The following is a 20,104-nucleotide window of genomic DNA, read 5'->3' as shown; positions in this document are numbered from 1 at the left end:
TTTTAGTTAAGGAATATTAAACATTTCGGACTCTAGCTGCCAAACTTTTTTTTAATTGTGTGTTTTAGAAACAAAGAACTTACAAAAATAAAATAAAAGCGATTGAATGAATTTACTAACAGTTTAGCTCCAATATCTCAAAAATGGTATTGTATTCAAAAATAATTTCTTGCAAAAAGAATTGGTGACTTAAAGTCTGAAGACTGCAAGGTAAATTCTGATGTGCCATAGGGGTCTGTTTTGTCTCCAATACTTATTTTTAATGGTGTTCTGCTGTAAGTTTTCATATTAGTTTACAGACTTTACTCCCTCTTCGGATGTGCAACTGCAGATACAACATATGGAAGTTCATTAAATTCCAACCTTCCAACCCATTGCTAAATAGGGGGCATAAGAAACCGAGTTTCGAAAACCTTTAAATCTTTAAAACAAAATTTAAAAATCATCTCTGCTGAGACACAAGTCAATATTTTGATAAATCAAATTAAACTCAAAACTTGATCTTGCAATAGGTTCGGATATTCCGTAGTTTGTAAAGAACGCGGAACAATAAAGAGTGATTGACTCAATCTCAAATGCCTTGAGGGAGCATATAATCTAAAATATATAGAAGTTTTGGGCAATTAATACGCTAACAGAAAGTATCTCTAGCAAGCATAAATAAATAATAACTCCTTCTAGCTTCAAGAGACTTCAACTCTACTAAAAGGAATCTATCACTATTCCTAGGGAAGATATTGTCAACCCAATTGAACTTTCGCAACGCATACCTCGAAAGTATTTTCTGAACTGATTCATGGACACCATATAAAACATACATACTCTAGGATTGATCTTATAAGTGAAATATACAAAGATTTAATACGAATTTAAGACGAATTACATATTCCAAGTGCAAATCAAAAGATAACTTTTAATAAAAAATAACGCCCAGATCTTTTTGGCTGTGCACTGATTCCAGCGGTGTATCGGAAATGACGTACAAAGGTTAATAGCATTTGGTGGCCTCGTAAATGTATTGCTTTTACATTTAGCTCTGTTTAAAAACAAACGATTTTCACAACACCAAGCTGACACTTCATCTAAATCATACTGAAATTATGACAATCTAATTTACATTTAATTGACCTAAAAATCGTAAGATCGTCTGCAAAAAGCAAACAGTCATAATTCAAAATTCTAGATTGTAGATCATTAATAAATAGTATGAAGAAAAGAGGTCCTAAATGGCTGCCCTGAGAAATGTCAGAATGATTTACAATCTCCTTTGATACACTTGTTCCAATTTTTACATCGACGAGTAGTCAAGTAATTTTTGAACCAATTAAGAATTTCAGTTTCCTTAGCAGAATATCGTGTTGAACTCTGTCAAATGCTTTAGAGAAATCTATATAAATAATACTGTCGATCTGCCACTAATGAAATCATGTTGGTCTACTGATATATTTGAACTTACTTCGTCATAAATGCATTTTTACACTATAGCTCCAAAAACTTTTGGTATTAATGTTTTTTTGGAATGAATTGAAAATTTCTTAATAGAACTTTTAAAGCATTTTGCCAAAATATATCTTTCATTTTCAATTATAACCGAGTATGTCGCTTAGAAAGCGTATGGTCAACAAGCGCAGGATGTGATAGACTTTTGAACATGTGAGACTCATGTAGGCAGTTAAAAAGTCATTTTATTTTCACAAAACAGTTTTCAATAGGAATTTTAAGGCATGAATTGAGGAACGTTTTCGCAAAACTCAACAAGCAATAAAAATCGAAAAATGAGATATGGGTATCGAAATTTTTTGTATCTCAAGGCGCATCGACTGAACCAAAAAAAAATTCATAAAACTCAACTTGTTCCATACAAAAAAACTTTGAAATCTAAAACTCAACAAAGTACTAAGAGTTTTCGCAAAAGTCTACAAAAATTATTTGGTTGCTAGGTGTTTTGATGGTGATTACTTTCCAGTTGCAAAACTAACGGTTTGTCCTCTAAGTTCCGTTTTTACGGGGAAAAAGATAAAAACGCGAGCTTGATTTTGTTGTTATTGTAGAATATTACTCCAGTTAATGAAGCGCGTTTGACTTATCAAGTAGTAAGCTTATATTAAATTTAGTGTTCTGAAGTGTTTTAGGCTATATATTGAAAATGGAGGAAGGTAGTGAATATGTTTCGCCGATTGTTCCTATCGAAAAAGGCAGGTAAAATAAAAAGCCAAGAAAGTACCGTGTAAAAACTCATTGCAAGCGTATGTTGCTAAGTTTGATTGCATTCATTTAAAAAATTACAAAATACAAAAAAGAGTATGTGAATCTTCAATTTTGTCTTTTGATGACCTAAGTCGTAAGTTTGCTTTTTTAGAAATCCATGCAGTGTTAATATATTGTTTTATTTTTGTTAGTTTTGTTCACATCATCTTAAAAGATGATCATCAAAAGTTTACCACGACAAGTTCCTTTCAAAATACATGCCAATAAGTTAAAGATCGCTTGCGAAATAAAAAAAACCTTCTTCTCCAATTTCAATCTTGGATTTGGAAATCCGCATACTGACACATGCTCAACTTGCAAAACTTTCGATGTGCAGTTCATGAAATTTAAAAACGACTCAACTCGGCTTCAAGAAGAACGGACCAAGAAGAAACTACATATACTTCTGGCTAAAAAATTCCATACGATTATGAACAAACCAAAAGAAGGCACAGTCGATATAATTTTCGATTTACAACAGAATCAGCCGCTTCCGAAACTTTCCGTTGGCGAGGTTTTTTATTCGCGTCAGGTTTGGCTATACAATATGGGAATAGTAAACCACAAGCCAAAGCAATCTAAGGAGAACATAACATTTTACACCTGGCTCGAAACAAATGGTCCTCGTGGTGCCAGCGAAGTCGCATCCATTGTAATTAATTTTTTGGAAAATTTGGAAAAAGATCTGAAGGAATCAGCTGCCGAAAACGGTAAAATATTGGTAAAATATTGTTTCGCCGAATGAGTACTTCGAAATACTCCAAAAGCACGGAAATTTACGTCAAATAGGTGTGCACTGGAAAGTGTTCGATTTTAAAAAAGTATCAAAGCAACTTTTCAAGACGAAACTGCCTTTTAAAATAAGTTTCTCTAGAGTTATCACTTACAATAAAGAAGACAACAAAAAAGTAGTTATTGGCGTGAGTAACACTTATATTGGCCTACAGATCATTGTCGAGCCACTTAAGAGAAACATTTCTTCTGTGTATGATGAATGCTGCTATCTCGATATTGTCCCAAAGGCGAATAAAGTGTCGGAAAAAAAATGATAAACGTGAAGAAACTTATGCAGTTTTTCGTCATACCAGATGATGCCCAAGAATTTTATCGCGATATTCTTTCTGCAGTCGCTGGTGACTCCATTGAAGACCAGGAAAAGTTTTACGATGAGCAAGAAAACTGCGTATAAAAATAAAACATTTCTATTATTTCAGTTTTTTGGTTTTGTAAAAAAGAAATTAATGAAAGCTTTTTCAAAGCGCGACAAGTGTGTACTTGTTTTATTTTGAAAAAATTGTTGATTTTTATCACTCAATATTTGGTAAGTTTAATACTTCATTATTGTGATTCTTCCGGTGAAAAAGTTACCTTTAAGGGGAAAGACGTTTTTGCATTTTCAATAATTTCTTTATTTTTTGATTCACACACAAAAAACCTTCTGCTGAAAAATTTGAAAAATGGACTTATTGAGTTTTGCGAAAACGGTCCTCAATTACACTTACAGAAAACATTTGGACAATTTGTTGGCAAAGATAAGTCCGTTTCTGAAATGATTACACATTGATTATGAAACTTATTAGCACAAATACCACAAGCAAAGAAATTTAAGCCTATTTCGCTTTTGAATTTAGTACATTCAAACATAATAGACAATGATTACAATAAGTCTGTACAATACAACAACTTGGCGAAGACAATGTGTTTAAAGGGAGAAAATAAGCCAGTTGCATTTCTCCCTTTCAACACTTAAACCTTAAAACTGCTATGAATGCCCATGAGTTTACCCTTGATATTCGTTCCTTAGCCGAACTACGCGAATGTAAAACGCTTTAAGAGAACTTCTTTCCCTGTCATTGCAATGTTCAAGGATTCAAAACCAATGTGCACCCACAACTCCCGCAATGGTAATCACACGAACCAGGTGGCTAATATACGGGATTGTCTCTTGAGGTGCATCAGTTAGTGATTGTTGCTTACATATATGTTCATATCTTGGCGAAAAAAATCAATATTCAAGTTCGGATTTAAGTCGCTAGAAACATTATTTTTGTAGGTGAAGTGGAGTTCCATGAGTATTATGCTCACTACTGAAAGGATAATTCTGCTTTGACGATAAAAATCTGATTTGTAAACGTTTTTATGGTAAAAGTCTTCGCATAAATATTTGCAAAAGTATAATACACAAAATTAAACAAATTTTATTGCAATGAATGTTGGTTTAAAACCTATCCCTATCGAAAATACTATACTTCTAAAAAAGAACATCTGATATAAATTTCAAATTTGTTTGTTTAAGTAAACGCTAAGAATTAATCCACCGTTTTGATTTGTTTACTCATAATAAATTTAAGATTTCTTTTATAATATTATCATCCAAGTTACATTTTTATTTGCTTAAAGTTTTCTTAATAATGTAAATGTATTCATATGCATTATGCGCCTTCATTAAAACGATAATATCATCTTCCATTCGACGTAATATGATTAAAGAAAAAACATCCTTCCAGTAAACGACTTCTAAGAACACATTTCATATTTACATCACCATATCCTTTTATAACACATCTATCCTCTATCCAGCCTTATGCGTTCTTATTTAATATAGACTTGGTGCTGCTTTAAAAGTTGTTTCGAAAAATCATTCGTTCATTAAGAATAAAAAAGCAAGTCTTCTTTTTCTTGTTTCTTTCTAAAAGGTGAAATTATAAATTCACGGCAAACAAATAAATTCAATGGAAAGGAGATTAAGTCGTGAATTCAGAAAACATACAAAAAATTAAAAAATAGCAAAATCAACATCAGAAAATGCAGTCATTAGAATCTTAATAGTCGCCATTATTTCGTAAACAATGTCCTTAACGTAAGGAAGGCGAGAGTTCTATAGTGGTGTTTCTTTTCGTTTGTTTCTTTTGCTAAAAAAAAACACTTAGCCGGAAGACGGAGTGTGTTACTTTTTTTCTTGCGTGTGTTTAGACTTAAATGAAGTCTACTTTATTATATTGCATTTAATTTTAAAGTAAATTTAACGTTTAAATGTGTTAATCGACATTGGTGATGTATGCAAACGTAAGGAATTACTTAATATTACCCGTGTTTTGTTGGAAAATTTATAAACAGTGTAGTAGGATTTTACACTAATAACAAAAACAATATCCGCAGTATGAATACTTCCGATAAAAGTTAAAAAAGAATCTTACTATAGATGGGTTTTTGACATTTATACGAGTATCGAATGGATTTTATGTGATTTCATTCTCAAATGTTGGTACAATTAATATTGCATTTGTACCTCGATGGCTGTGTTCGTTGAGTTGTTGTGCATTTAGAATCATTTGTTTTCCATTGGCAACAAAAAATTAATCTGTTACTGTTGATATTGTTTAGTTTTGTTAATGAAAATTCACTAACTGGGCTTATTTTGCAAGAGAAAACAATACAAAAGATAATTAAGTTTTGCTATGTTTCCACTAAAGGTTTAGCTCAATTTAGATTAAATAAATCTTCATGGTGTTTCCACTGCACAAGAATATTTGTAAATGATTAAGTTTGATAGCACTTTCCTAAATGCAAATGGTGTTTCGATGTTTTTGATGTGTGAGGTGAAATTGAGAAGAACTGAATAGTTCAGCATGATATAAGAATATGCTACATACTCCATGTGCACTTTTTTTAATTTGATTGAAACAAAACTATATTTTTTGCATTTTCTGTAAAACAAACTCCTCCATAATGGGTTTTCTTCACAAATTTTGACTCGACTCATGCTTCAAGCTCGCTTCAACACCACATGTTAATGTAATAATCTACGAGCAAACCCATATCTTGAAGTTTTTATTTTATTTCAAAGCTGCAATTGTTTAATGAACTTTTGTTTATAGAATCTCAATTTTCAATGCTTTTTTACCATTTCTTCTTAAAAATTGTCAATTTTATTAGTTTTAGTTATTTTTTTGCTGAAGTTAATTTTAACTTTGGTTTTTCACACAGCTTTCTTTTATTTGTGTGTTTTTATTATTCTGACAGGTCTTCTTTCAGTTGTACCAATTTTTAAATACAAAAATCTGGCTACTGACGATGGGTTTTCTTGGGAATTTTCTACTATACTATTTATAGGATGCCAAAAACCTTCAAAATAACTCTAAAGCACTCAGGAGCCATTCTGGGAATACTTTTAAAAAAAGGATTTTTGACTAAGGCAAAACTTTTAATAACTCATTAAATTATGGAAAAACTCGACAAAAAAAATAGCGGTCCTATGCTAGATAGGCGACGAAGAATGCCTTACTCTATTATATTCACTGAACCTATGCGTTGCATGTCCTGTCTTAGATACTCTTCTGAAAAACTTAATTTTTGAAGTAGTTTTTCATCGATTTATTTCTAACATCGGGTTTAAAACGCTTCTTCTAGGGCTCCTATCAATTTTTTTTTTTTACTCCCAAAATACTTAAAAAAATATTTCCCCTATTTTTTCAGACTTACGCAGTTTTTTTAGATTTGTTTGAATTTTGCAATTGTAAAATTAAAATCCTTTATATGTTTATATTTAAACAAAATGCGAGTGTTAGGAAAATATGGAGGGATTTAAGAGGAAAAAAAATGCATTCTACATTCGCGATTTGCGGTTTAAGAAAGAATTTCTATACTTCAAAATACTCCCGAAATTGAGCTCAAGGCATTTCTGGAAGTGAGGGTATTACGTCTTAATTGTTAAAGGGGTACAATGCAACTGTCTGTTAAAATATTAATAAAGCAACGAGAGGCATGAAGCATTGCAGCGGTGTTCTGGCGATTAAAATGTTTGGGCTTTAGTTCTATAGCCTATCATTTTGAATTCTATCCAAGAGATTTCAACTTGTTTTTGAGGTATCAGCCCAGATTCAAACTTTGGACGAATTAAGGCCTTGTAAATTACAGCCAGTTTAGAAGCAGTACAAAATTTCTTGAACCGTCGAGTCGGAGAAATCCCGAACAGCTACCAGCATTTTTGGCAAAGTCGAATATATGATCATTCCATAAAAGGTGATATGTGGTACACATACAGAGTACTGAAAGTGGAAAGGTTTCCTGGATGCAAGTGCCACTTGAACCGATAAAGTTCCACATCCACAGGACAAGATTGTACTTCTCAAAACGAATATTAAAAGGGTACTGTAGTCAGGGAAACATTTCAATGGAAGTGGTAGACAAGTGTGGTAGAAAAAAACAGAAACCTGGGGGACATCAGCATTTATTTTGATTTTCAGATCTCAAACCATTCAATACAACTTGTATTGAACAGTTAGGAAAGTAATTTCTAATCTAAGAAGAAGAAGAGATTAATTAATACCAAAAGCACGAATAATCGATAGGAGCTTGGTGTCAAACTCTATCTTGAGCTTTTAAAATATCAAGTGCAATAATCTTACTTTTACCAAAACGATTTAAGGATCTGTGACACTGTTAAGTGAAATAAACCAACCATGAGATCACCAGTGGAACTATTGCCATGAAAGCCATACTTACGATCATTAATATGCTTTCGTTCTTTGAGGTATTTCTTAAGCTGATAACTATTCAGAGTTTCCATGACTTTGGAAAGAAGGGACGTGACTGCTTTCGACGATAGTTAGAGTGGGAGAAAACTTTGAATTTTTTAGAGACAGGTTGAAAAAGTGTTGTTTTCCATCCGCTTGAAAAGAGACCCTTAGAGTAGGAAAAATGGAAAAGCTTATGCAGTGGTTTTGCCACCGTTGAAGAGCACTTCTTTAGAAAAATAGAAGAAACACTATTCCCAGATAATTTGTAAATGTCATTTTAAATTTTAAAATTTAAGTCTTAAAGTTAAAATTAAATTAAATTGGGTGGCGCAACAGTCCGTTGTGAACCAGGGCCTAGTGACTTACAACTCTCAACCATTCCTGTGTGCGAGTACTGTTATCAGGAATGGAAAGGACCTACAATTTTAGGCCGAATCCGAACGGCTAATTTGAGAAAGCACTTTTTCATGACAAGAATTACTCTTGAAGGATTTGTCAATTCCTCGCAAGAGGCAGTACCCGCGAAAATTATTTTTTTTTAAATTAAGGTGGCACAGGCAGGGATTGAACCCAAGACCCCTTGCATGACAGTCTTACGCACTAACCATCATGTCACGGGTACTACAAAGTTATATTTCTTATTTAAAATTGTATAATGTTATTTAAGATAATAGACTTCTATATTTCAAAACAATGAAATATATTTGACAGAGCAGAACAATTAGACATTCAAACACCTATTTTTTTGGAAGCTAAGTTCTTTATGTAACCAAATTATGTTTTCTTATGTCAATAATAAAAAGCACTGGGTGTAACGGTTCCTCTCATATTATTGTTTTGTATAACAGAAAGACCAAATCTAAGTTTTAGAAAATATTGTAGTCTTTCTGGATTTGAAAAAACTTTTGGTATAAGGAAAAAGTTGAACATTTTTAAAGACTGCACTAAGTAAAATATATTTTTGTATATGACATCACAAATGTTTTGATTTTAAATCGAGCCTTTCAATCAAAATAAAAAAGAACTTTTGACATTTCCGTATTATCTGTGACAAGATGGTCTATCATGTCAGACCATAGGTTCAAGACAAGTCATGATGCCACCTAAAAATCTTTTTTTACATGTGCCACCTTTTTCAAGGAATTGGGAAATCCTCCAAGACTAAATCTTGTCAAAAGAATTGCTGTTTTAATTATTTATTTACTACTTTTGACATTTATAAAACTAAAAGATTAACAAAATTCATATGAACCAAGAAGTCAAAGAAATTGAACAAAACTTATTTGTAATCTAAATCTTGGAATCATTAACAAATAGACCATGCTAAAGTAACGTAAATCAACACAATGTTTAACTAGGCTCTTTAGCCAAGTTGATTTATGTATTTAAACTTAACCCTAACCTATGTCCTTTGCTGTAACTCCACCATTTTTTCCCACTTTAACCACTATGCCAAACGTATACGTAAGTTAAATCCTTATACTTAGGTATACGTATAAGTAGACATGGTTATAGCTTTATTTTTGTTACGAACAACTCTAGAGCCAAGCCAAGCCAATTGCTTGGAACGTTTTTTGTTTTTTTTTTTCCTTATTTTTATAAAAGCTATTTTCAAAGAAGAATATTTATAGGGCATTTGGATTTCTGTCACGTTTTTCTTTATGTTTTTTGACATTAATTTGATGAACAGAATTTATGCAATTTGGTTATTGAAAATCAAACAGAAATGCTTTATGGCAGCATTTTCTGTCGTTTTTTCCCTTCTCGCGTTATCATCGACGCCGTCGTTGTCGTCTGAGTTGATGGTCGGGTCTAGTCTCATCTCTGTGTAGCTATAGATGTAACTCTGTTTTTCCTTTTTTTTGTCTAGAATTGTAACTCTCTTGATTTTTGCCAAACCAACCCCTGTGGTTTCTTTACATATACCTACTGTACTGTTGGTTGATGGCGTTGATGGCATCACTGGTGTGTTGTGCATGATGTGAAAAAAGGTAAAAATAGAAGCATTTAAGCTTGTCACTTTTGACACATGTAACTATGGTGTGTCTATGTTCATTGGTACATTTCTAAATTGCGTTAGAATTTGGTGTAGGTATGTTAAACGTAGGCAGGTGTTTGTTTTCTGACATTCAGATTTGGGGTACTTGGAATATTGTGTGGACCATTTAAAAATTTGTTATTGGATGTGAAGAGATTTGTATTTATTTTGAACTTTTGAACTTTATTTTAATCAATTTTTAAACTTACGTAACTTTGTTCACGTAACTTTACTTAAACGTTTTAGTTGAAAAACAAACAACGAGGAAATGCGGCTTCATAGACCTCCTACGAAAAATTTTCTTTAATCCAATTTAATTTAGTAAAATTAAATTTAAGTGAGTGTTGACAAAATGTTCCCTATGACGTATACACACCTTTTTTAATTAAAATGTTGATGCTTTTTATGCATGAATATATATAAATTAGGTGGCGCAACAGTCCATCTTAGAACTAGAGCCTAGTGGGGGTCTATTTTCCAGTCATATCGAGGTGCTTTTTAGATCAGGATTGAATCTTTCAAATGATTATATGCCTTCCATAACACCGAATTCACATCTAGTCCATCGATTTATGTCATATAAAAATATATAAATTGGGTGGTACAACTGTCCGTTGAGAACTAGGGCCTAGTAACTTACAACTCTCAACCATTGCTGCGTGCGAGTAATGTTGTCAGGGATGAAGGGGACCTACTGTTTTAAGATGAATCCGAACGGCTAATATGAAAAAGTCCTTTTTCTTGACCAGAGTTACTCTTGGATGATTTGTCAATTTTTTTGCAAAAGGCAGTACCGTACAAAAAAAAAAACTTTAAATGGCACAATCAGGGATTCTTACCAATACCTCTGACAATCCTACACACTAAACATCACGTGACAGGAACTACCCATATATATGTGTACGAATATTTTCAGAAATATCACCTTTGATGAGTTCTCTACACTTTCTAAAAACAGAATATTTCAAACTTCTGCTATTGACCTAACTTTGTGAGTAGACTACAATAAGATTGATAATTAAATAAAGTACTTTCATTTTGAAAAGTAGACATCCTACAACAAAAATTGTTATTTTTCAAAACTTTTCCATAACCATTTTACTACTTGGCAACACTTAATAAAATAAATTTCAAATAATTTTTTCTACCAAACCATTTTATAGCCCGAAGTTAACACTTCACACCTGAGCTCATTGAAACAAATACCTAAAGGAACATTGATCAATTTTTTAGAATTTTCCATATTTCCATTTACTATCTATAATTTTTTGTTTTTTTATTTAAATTAACAGTATTCCAAAATATCAATTTATTTAAATTCCTTTGCGTCAGTTCATCTGAATAATCGATTTACAAAAATCATAATTGTTGGAATTCAATACCTGACACATTCCAATCAAATAAATTGCAAAATATTTTATTACACTCTTTGAGTTTTGTATCAATTTATAATTTATAAAGTGTGAAAACCAACACAAGCTTTTATTTTTAATGGTTAAAAGTTTCAAATGTCCTTAAAGGAAATCTACAACCAATCAATAATAATTGTTTTCTATAGCAAGGACCAAAAGAATAACTATGAATAATGGCGAGTAAATATGTATTACTTTCAAAAGGACTTATAGCAAAATAATGTATCTAATAAATGACCTTTTTGACATCATTATGAAAAAGTGAAAGGTGAATAAGTCATCGTCCTCATCATCTTCTTGCTGCCGTGTGAATCTCTACTCCGTTGGTTGTCATCAATTTTAATCGTATTTATTTTTTCTTATAATAACAACAAAAAAATATAGAAAGAAAATCTCTTTGAACTTACCTGGAATAGTCGGGTTTACAAAGGATCATACCACCTCTTGTATAGCAACTAGATCCAATGTCAGCTAGCATTGCCCCACAGCAATAGCACTTGAGGCACGAGTTATGCCAGTATCTGTCCAGAGCATGGAGAAAGTATCTTTCAATGATTTTTCCTGAAATAATAAAAGTTTATGGCATCATTTTATCAATAAAGATATAACTCTTTTGATTTATGACTCAATCAATTTAACTCTGAAATAAACAAATAGTTCCTTAGTTTGGTGAGGGTTACTTTTAAACTTGTAAGCCATTTCGGTTGTTAAATAATAATTTATTAATTATACTTTGTAAACATACCTCCACAACCAGAACACTGTTTAACTGCACAATTATTGTTGTTGTTCAACTGGTGAAAAGCTGGCTGGTTACTGCGACTACCATTGCCATTGCCACCGCAACCACTTCCACCACCATTGTTCCCATCACCTCCTCCACCACCTACACCACCACTGCCACCTCCACCACCACCACCGCCAACTACACCATTTAGTGAAAGACTGTGTCCATTTTGGTGGTGCACCACCATGTTACTTCCGTTGCAAGAGATACTATTGCTGTTGCTGCTAATGCGTTCGCCAATGCTATTATTGCCACCAGCATTACCATTTCCATTGCTTCCACCTACAGAGCCAACGTTGTTGCTTGATGATCCACCAGCATTACCACCACTGCCGACACCACCACCACCGCTGCCACCATTTGTTTCCGATAGATTTGTGTAACAGACACTACTTTCAGGACTCGGCGAATGCGATGTTGAAAGTTCGGAATACGGCTGGAAGTGGGAATTCATTGCTATTGCAGCGGCCAGTTTGACGGTTTGGGGGTTTTCCAGTAAATGTGCAAGAAAAATGATATGGTTTTAGTGATTTATTATTATTTCTCTTGGCCGTCGTCTTTCACTTTGACTTTCTGAAAATAAAAGAATGAAAACAAAGAAATTAAAATAACTTTAAGGCCAAATCAAATGTAGTTCTTGTAAATATAAAGAACGTGGACAAATAAATTTCCAAGTTTATTCTGTTTTTATATATGAAAAATTTAAGACCCTATGTCTATAAAATTAAATTTCAATGCAATTAACAGTTCAGAGAAAATAGATATACTTTTCTTCAAACTTCGGATTAATTTGCATATCGATGAAAATTGGTGCAGATACTTAAGAAATAGTTATTAACAATTAAAGAAAGTCCCTTAAATGATGATACAAAGTTATGTTTATGGTTTTTTGTTCAAAATTGAAATTTGAAAAGCTTTGACTTTTAAACGGTACAAACAACATGTGTATTTAGACTTTGTGGATCATGAGACTATTTAACGTTAAGTGGTCAATTCAAGTAAAACGGCTCAGTGAACAATGAGCCAACATCCACTGTGCCACTGTTCGTAAAAGCACACAAAATGCAAGGCGCTGTAATCAAATAATCATATACATAATTTAATTGGATTTTGGAGCAGTTGGAAGTTGGTTGGAAGGGATTTAAGAGGTACCAATGTTTGGTGTGAATTTTGGGCTAGAGGCGCATTCATCGGTCCGTACTATTTTAAAAGTGATCCTGGCCTCATCATAACTGTCAACGGGTATCGCTGTAGAGAAATTATCACCAACTACTGCCTGATTTTTGTGCAAAAGTCATCGAAAACTGGACCTTTTGAATGCACGATATCCTCCAGCAAAGCCATGGTAGCCACCATGTTATATATTTCACACATAATGTCATTGATAGGACGTCAAATAAATGTATTATATAATATATGTATTTTTTAGTACCCGTGGCATGATGGTTCGATCCCTGCTAATGCCATCTAAAGTTTTCTTCATGGGTACTGCTCCTTTCGAGGAATTGACAAATTCTCCAAGAGTTATTTTTGTCATAAAAACTTTTTTCTCAAATTAGCCATTCGAATTCGGTTTAAAACTGTACTTGTAGGAATAGTTGAGAGTTGAAAGGCACTAGGCCTTAGTTCTCAACGGACTGTTGCGCCACCCAATTTATTTATTTTATTTTTTATATATGTATTTTCTAACGTCTATTAAACGCAATCAGTGTTAACTAAAACAAAAAACAGTACCATTATTTGTTGTTAGGACTTGGTTAGCTTCGTGCTTTGATAATATTTGAATCATACAAATTAAACTTAGTTGGTAGGGTCTACTCAGGCGTATACGTACTTTTTTAGTTTTGCACATTTTTCCATAAATTAATTAACTTCAGAAATTTCAACTCAGTTTTGCAACCGTTTTGGTTAAATAACAAAAAAAATGCACATTTTTCATAAGTTTAAGATAAACAAAAATAAATGCGTCGTTCAGGATATCATTATTAAGAACCTTTGAAACGTCCCCAAAAATCTGTACAAATAAAACCACAAATAATATATAAATAACATTAGCAGGAGATTACTGGATTTGTCTTCTTATAGGAATTTTAAAATGGCAAAGCTTAAGAATTTTTAAAAAACCAAACTGACCAGTAACAATGAAGAACATCAGACCATGCCTTATGGCCAGTAGTTCTGTTGTGTTCTAATGATGTTGCCCTTATTAATAAGTTTCCGACCTCGATCGAAGAATGAAAGAAGACCAAAATAATGAAAAACTATTAAAATTTCGCTCTTTTTTAGAGATATTTGCCCCCGGTGGTTAAAGGGTTTTTCAAAAAGGGTGGGTAGATGTTGAAATGGAATAAAACAAGCTGTTTGTTAAGTATTAACAAAATTATTTTTTTTTGCATGGCGCATATACATATGCCATTAGGTGTGGAATATGAAATACTTCAAATGCCTATCCTAGCTTCTTACGGTGGTAGCATCCGAGTGGTCCAATTTTCATTGGCTCTTCTCCATAGATCCGCCTGAATTTGAAAGATGACCTGTGTTATGTTCACCTTTAGGGCTTCGGTCGATTGTGGTTTATTTGCATAAATTTAGGACTTCAAGAAACCTCACAAGAAAAAGTCTAGCGGGGTCAAATCGCATTATCTTGGTGGCCAATTCACATCATCCCTGCGAGAGATAACTTTACACTCAAATCGTTCATACGAAATGTTAATGGTGGCGTTTGCTTTGTTGCACCAAGCGCAGCAGTCCTACTGGAGCCACATGTCGTCGAGGTCCATATGGTTCAGTTTGGGCCACAAGAAATTAGATAACATCGTTATGTAGCGTCAACAGTAGACGGTGACCGCCTCACTAACGGCATTTAAAAAAAAGTACGGACCAAAATCCATACCAAACGGTAACTTTAACATTACCACCTGGTGAACCTCGTGTGGGTTGGTGTCGTCCTTTATATGGCATTTAGCTTGTTAACCCATCCATTCATCCAAAAATAAGGCTCGTCATTAAAGATGATTTTTCGGCTAAAATTGGGGTCCTCTTCCAAACGATTGGAATCCCAGTCAGCGAATAAATGGCGTTGTCTATGGTCATGAATCCTGAGCTCCTGGGTCATTTTGAAGTTGTACGGGTGTAGGCTCAAGTCTCGCCGCAAAATTCGCCAAGTTCTAGTCTGCGAAAGGCCGAGTTCTTGTGCACGGTGAGAAATAGACTGCCTCGGGTTCTGCTGTACACTTTCACGCACCCAGCGATATTGCGTTCCTTGAATATACGGGTGTTAACTGATTGTTTACTGAAACAGTCGTCTCAAATTTAACCACCAAACGTTGAAAAGTCGACTGCGAAGGGCCACCACGTCTACCGAGAAATGGGCTCAATGATCGCAACGTTTGTTTTAACAAACGCTCAATTTGATAATAAAGTTTATTCGTGTAACGTGTCATGATAATTTGGCATAAACAACTGAATAATCAACAAATTATTTGACAGATTTCCCCAAAAAACAAAATGGCCACCCGTGACAATTGAAAAACTCTTTAGATTTAATTTTTTAGAAATGTGAGTTGACATACAAAATCGAAGAATAGAAAACAACAACAACAGCTACGTTATTGTGAAATAACTTTTCACAAAGCCAAAACTTCATAGCATCAGAAAAAAATGATATTAAGTCTTAAAATTAAAACATTAGAAATGTTATTTGAAGACACAAATTTGTATCATATCGACTATTATTTTTGCAGTACCTAATCAATGTCCTTGTCAATTAGTAACATCAAAAAGCCAAATATAAAAATATATTTTAGTTTTGGGTTAATCAGAAACTACACTATTTTTATTCAAGTGGTCTTTTCTCTGGAAAGAAAGAGCCGTTTCCTAAAATCCGGAAAAGGCAATGTTTTGCACTTATTTTTGTTTTAATTCATGCTCTTAAGCCTTTCATTTTAATAATTAACTTATTATTGAGACCTTAATAACATTTGTGTCAAAAAAAATATAAATAAAAATACAGTAAAATAAACGCAGAGTGCTGCTTTATGTGCTTACTATATTTTTTTTTACAAAACTTTTTAAAAGTAACTAGAGTTTCGAAATTAAAATTTTATCAACTTTTGTTTTAAGATACGAATTTCTTCTCATTTTTTTAACTCCTTAAAATTGTCCCTGAACTTTCAGTCTCGTAAAATGGTTTCGTATTTAAATCTTTGTATTTACATAAATCATACACATTTTAACAAAAATATTGGAATTTCTGTAATTTCTTTTATGTTTTCCTAGGTATGAAATGTTAATCAAAAGTTGGTTTATTTAAGGGTTTTTTCCTGTCTGTAAGTCTTTGTATACCTCGCATGAAATATTTCAAATATGTTATGCAAACTTACGTTCAGCAACATAAATCTTAATTCAGTTTTTTTTTGAAATATTTAGCGTTTAAATCTAACCATAAATAAAATTTGTGTTGTCTAACTACATACAATGGAAAGCTAACCCCAAAAAATTAGTCTGTAATGCAAATGCACACAAACATTGAGACGTAGACTTCTGACTGTAGAACGCTTTCTTTCAAGCCTTTTATGAAGATTTTTTTGGACTCTATCGTCATTGATATTATACTCGTTTCTCTTGGACGTTTTAATTTATCTTGCCTCTTTTCCACTGAGCCAAGGTTTAGAAAGCTTATATTAGTCTTTTCATACCATACAAAATTTGTAATCCATATAGATGGTGCCTAAATGACTAACCTGAAATATTTCAACATCTATATTAACAAACTGAAACGAAATACCTAGGTTGAATTTCTTCTATACATACATATTCAAAAATAAAGTTCGGATTTCGAAATACGTTTATGGTTTCGAAAACCATTTTTGGGTCGTATTTTATTTGGTAATTTCAAAAAGCTTGCAATCACGAGATTTAAACTTCTATCAATCTTTCCATCAAAAACACAATTTTCATATTTGTTTCCAATATGGAACAAGGCCTAAATTATTACCCTAAGGTATTTCAATATATTAACTTTAAAAAATTTGATTTATGTACATCGTACAAAAATCTGGTCAAAGCGAAGGAAATGCATAGGTTAAATTTCTTCTGACTATATTCAAAAATAAAGTTCAATTTCGGAATAGACCTATAGTTTTAAAATCTGCTTTTAGGTCGTATTTTACTTGGTCATTTCGGAAACCTTTCAATCACTAGATTTAGAGTCTTCTGAAAGTATAAGCATGCTTGAGATTCATGAACATTTTTAGGATCCTTAAAGCAAAGTTTGATTTTTACAAAAAAAAAGAGGATTTTAAGGCTTGTTTGATATTTTTATTGATGAGATCGAAATCGTTATTCCTGTTACTTGAATTAATAAAATGTATTGCCTTTGTCTTTCTCACACATACAACTACCTAATCAAAACCAGACAACTGAGTCACAAAAGTATACTTATTTCTTACAACTATACAACTTATATACAAAAATCCCAATTTTTGTGTGTTCTGTCAATATGTATGTATAAAGTTTCTACAACCACCATTACCAATCCATTAATATGCCTTGTTAATGAACTTTATCGTATATGTACTCCAACTTTATGCCAGACTTCATTGTTGAATGCCAATCAATTGCAACCCCAAGCACCGATATTATCAAATTTCAATTAAACCGAAAACCCGTTTCTTTTTTTTTTGTATTTTATTTGTAGGAAAATAAACTGCTGACGCAATTAAATTTACCTCAATACGTTTCCGCCCGACTGCCTTCGGGCTGCTAAAATGGTTGTTTGGAGCGGAGCGTATAGCGGGTTGCGGGTGATGGACGGCGGCGGCGGGCAGCGGGTGTCGGCATGTACCTCCTCCGCATTTGGTTTTGAGTTTGGAGTATTCGTCTCATTTTCCAAAAACCCTAACTGCAGCATACAATAGAGCTAGATCCATATAGAAGTAACCATGTCTACGTGCGAGCGAGTATAATACCTATACATATATAGTTGTGTGTATGGCTGCAGCGCGGACAACGACATAAGTGGGTAAAGCATTTGACGTTATATTTACACGCCAACAATAATATTAAAAGCAGCACTTCCTAATTAAATGCCATAGCGTACAAACAATGGCGAAATTTTAATTAAACACACATTCCTTTGCCATTGTGAACGGAATTACAGGCAACTTGAAACGAACTAATTAAAGTGTCGCCCCTTTAGCTTCACGCCCCCTTCGTTTATATGTACGACTTTGTATGATTGTAGGTATGAGTATAGCTGCTGCTGCTCCTGCTCCTGCTATCAAACAACAAAAACCTCACTCCTCTGCAAGGCACACCGGCAACGACACACGTACCGTACGTATGAACATATATCGTATATACGAGCGACGACGACGACGGTTATAGGACTAGGATACCTTTAATGAAAGTGGCGAAGGACGTTTACGAAGTGAGTGGGAGTTGGGAAGAAAATGGTATAAAGCTGCAAGCATATATATGAACATATATCCTTTTATCATGTGGGTTATTCGTGCTGCGGGTGGCTAGAGAAATATTTTCCAACGGATTACCCAGATGAAGAAAACTTTAGAATGCGTGTTATAAAATTGTATTGGCCAAACGCCTACGATACATACATACATTATGATGATGGATGAGCTTGGTAATTTATTTTTAAATCATTTTTCAAATTAGAATTTATATTAGGGGAAGGAAAAAAGCAAATTAAACGCAACCATCACGCCAGTGACTATACAGTGTTGTAAGTGGGGTATTTTTTACAATATACAAACTTTTGTTATGTTTAGACATCATTTTGACCAAGTTATGTAATATGTCCGCTTAAAGAAGACAAAGCTAATTTGTTTGATTTTTTTTCAAAAATGTTTCCTTCAAGTCAAACAGGGAAATCTTAACAGTGCAATAAAATGTAGGACTTCCTAATCTCTTATCCTAATAAAAAATTGAGTTTTTAAATAGTTAGAAGACTTAAGCTGTTAAGTTTAAAAGAATATTGATAATACAATATTTGTATTTTAGGAAAGAGTACGTAAACTTTGGTTGAAAAAACTGATTAGAGTTGTTTGTGGTTTCTAAAAGAAGCGTCTTTCTGTGAGATTAGGAGGTAGGGGTGGGGAAAAATTATTTTAAATGAAAAAATATATAAATGTATAAACAAAATATGGCAACACTTTCAATGAAATCAAATATTACTGTATTTTGTTAGTAAGCCACAAATGTGTTCCTTTAGAATATTACCTAGCCTAGTAACTTTGTTATTTAAATAGAAGGACCGGTTAAGCTGATTTTTTGTCTGATGTTGGTGACTTCATACAAGTTTCCGAACATGATTGTTTTCAAAAACTAATTTCGTACAGAGAAAAAAATACCAATTACGGAATAAAAAACACGAAATTTTCCATGTTTTCCTGATTTTTGGGAATGTTGCGCTAAGCGCTGGAGATTGGAAACTTGAATCTTAATTTAGGCCAGCATCAAAAATAAGAAACAAAGAAATCAGCTTTACCAGATTTAAGACATGGTCTGTTGCATGCCTTCCTTTTTAATGATAACAATAACTAATGCTTAGGTTAAAGTAGAATCTAAAAATTACTAAAAAAAAAGCCTGGGCTGCAACCCACACTGATAACTTCCCAACCCGTCTGTCGATTTGTTTGTGAGTTGTTGTAAAGTTGTTAGCTGAATTTTTCTTAAAAGTTTTAAAATTACCAACAATATTTTTCATTTAAAGAAATAGTTTAGTTTGAAAATCTAGATTTGTTAAAAGGATTTTTAGTCGATAAAAGTTTGTTTCCAATTTTAATAGCACTTCTTAAGTTTTTATAAATTGGATGAATGAAAATAATTTGAGAGATATCAAGAACCGAACATCAATTTTTACCAAATTTGCGTACTATTTCTTGTAAATTTTATTTTTTTATGAAAAAAATTACTGAATATCGAAAAGAATATTTTCTGTGAAATAAAAAACGTTTTAAGAATATATTTTTGATTTTTGGAAGCTATTTGAGTCGAAAGTATATATTCACCAAGTTTTATTAGTGTTTTTTGTTAGGTTTTTAGTTTATGTAAAAAAAATGTAAATTTTCCTAAAAATTTT

General features: G+C 32.8%; 1 protein-coding gene across 1 annotated transcript in view; it reads right to left on the bottom strand.

The window, feature by feature from the left end:
- The window catches only part of LOC129950747 (loricrin-like), a 32,239-nt gene extending 19,672 nt beyond the window's left edge, over window positions 1-12,567 (bottom strand). Inside the window, exons 1-2 of the mRNA XM_056062669.1 lie at window positions 11,962-12,567; window positions 11,624-11,777 (exon numbers count right to left, since the gene is read on the bottom strand). Of these exons, the coding sequence (XP_055918644.1) occupies window positions 11,624-11,777; window positions 11,962-12,457 (650 nt within the window). The 5' untranslated portion in view covers window positions 12,458-12,567. The remainder of the gene's footprint in view (window positions 1-11,623; window positions 11,778-11,961) is intronic.
- Between the last annotated feature and the right edge of the window lie 7,537 nt (window positions 12,568-20,104).

This window comes from Eupeodes corollae, chromosome 3 (assembly GCF_945859685.1).
Source record: "Eupeodes corollae chromosome 3, idEupCoro1.1, whole genome shotgun sequence".
In the NCBI taxonomy this organism is placed as follows: domain Eukaryota; kingdom Metazoa; phylum Arthropoda; class Insecta; order Diptera; family Syrphidae; genus Eupeodes; species Eupeodes corollae.
Note: the sequence above shows the minus strand (reverse complement) of the source record. Positions and strands in the feature narration are given on the sequence as shown.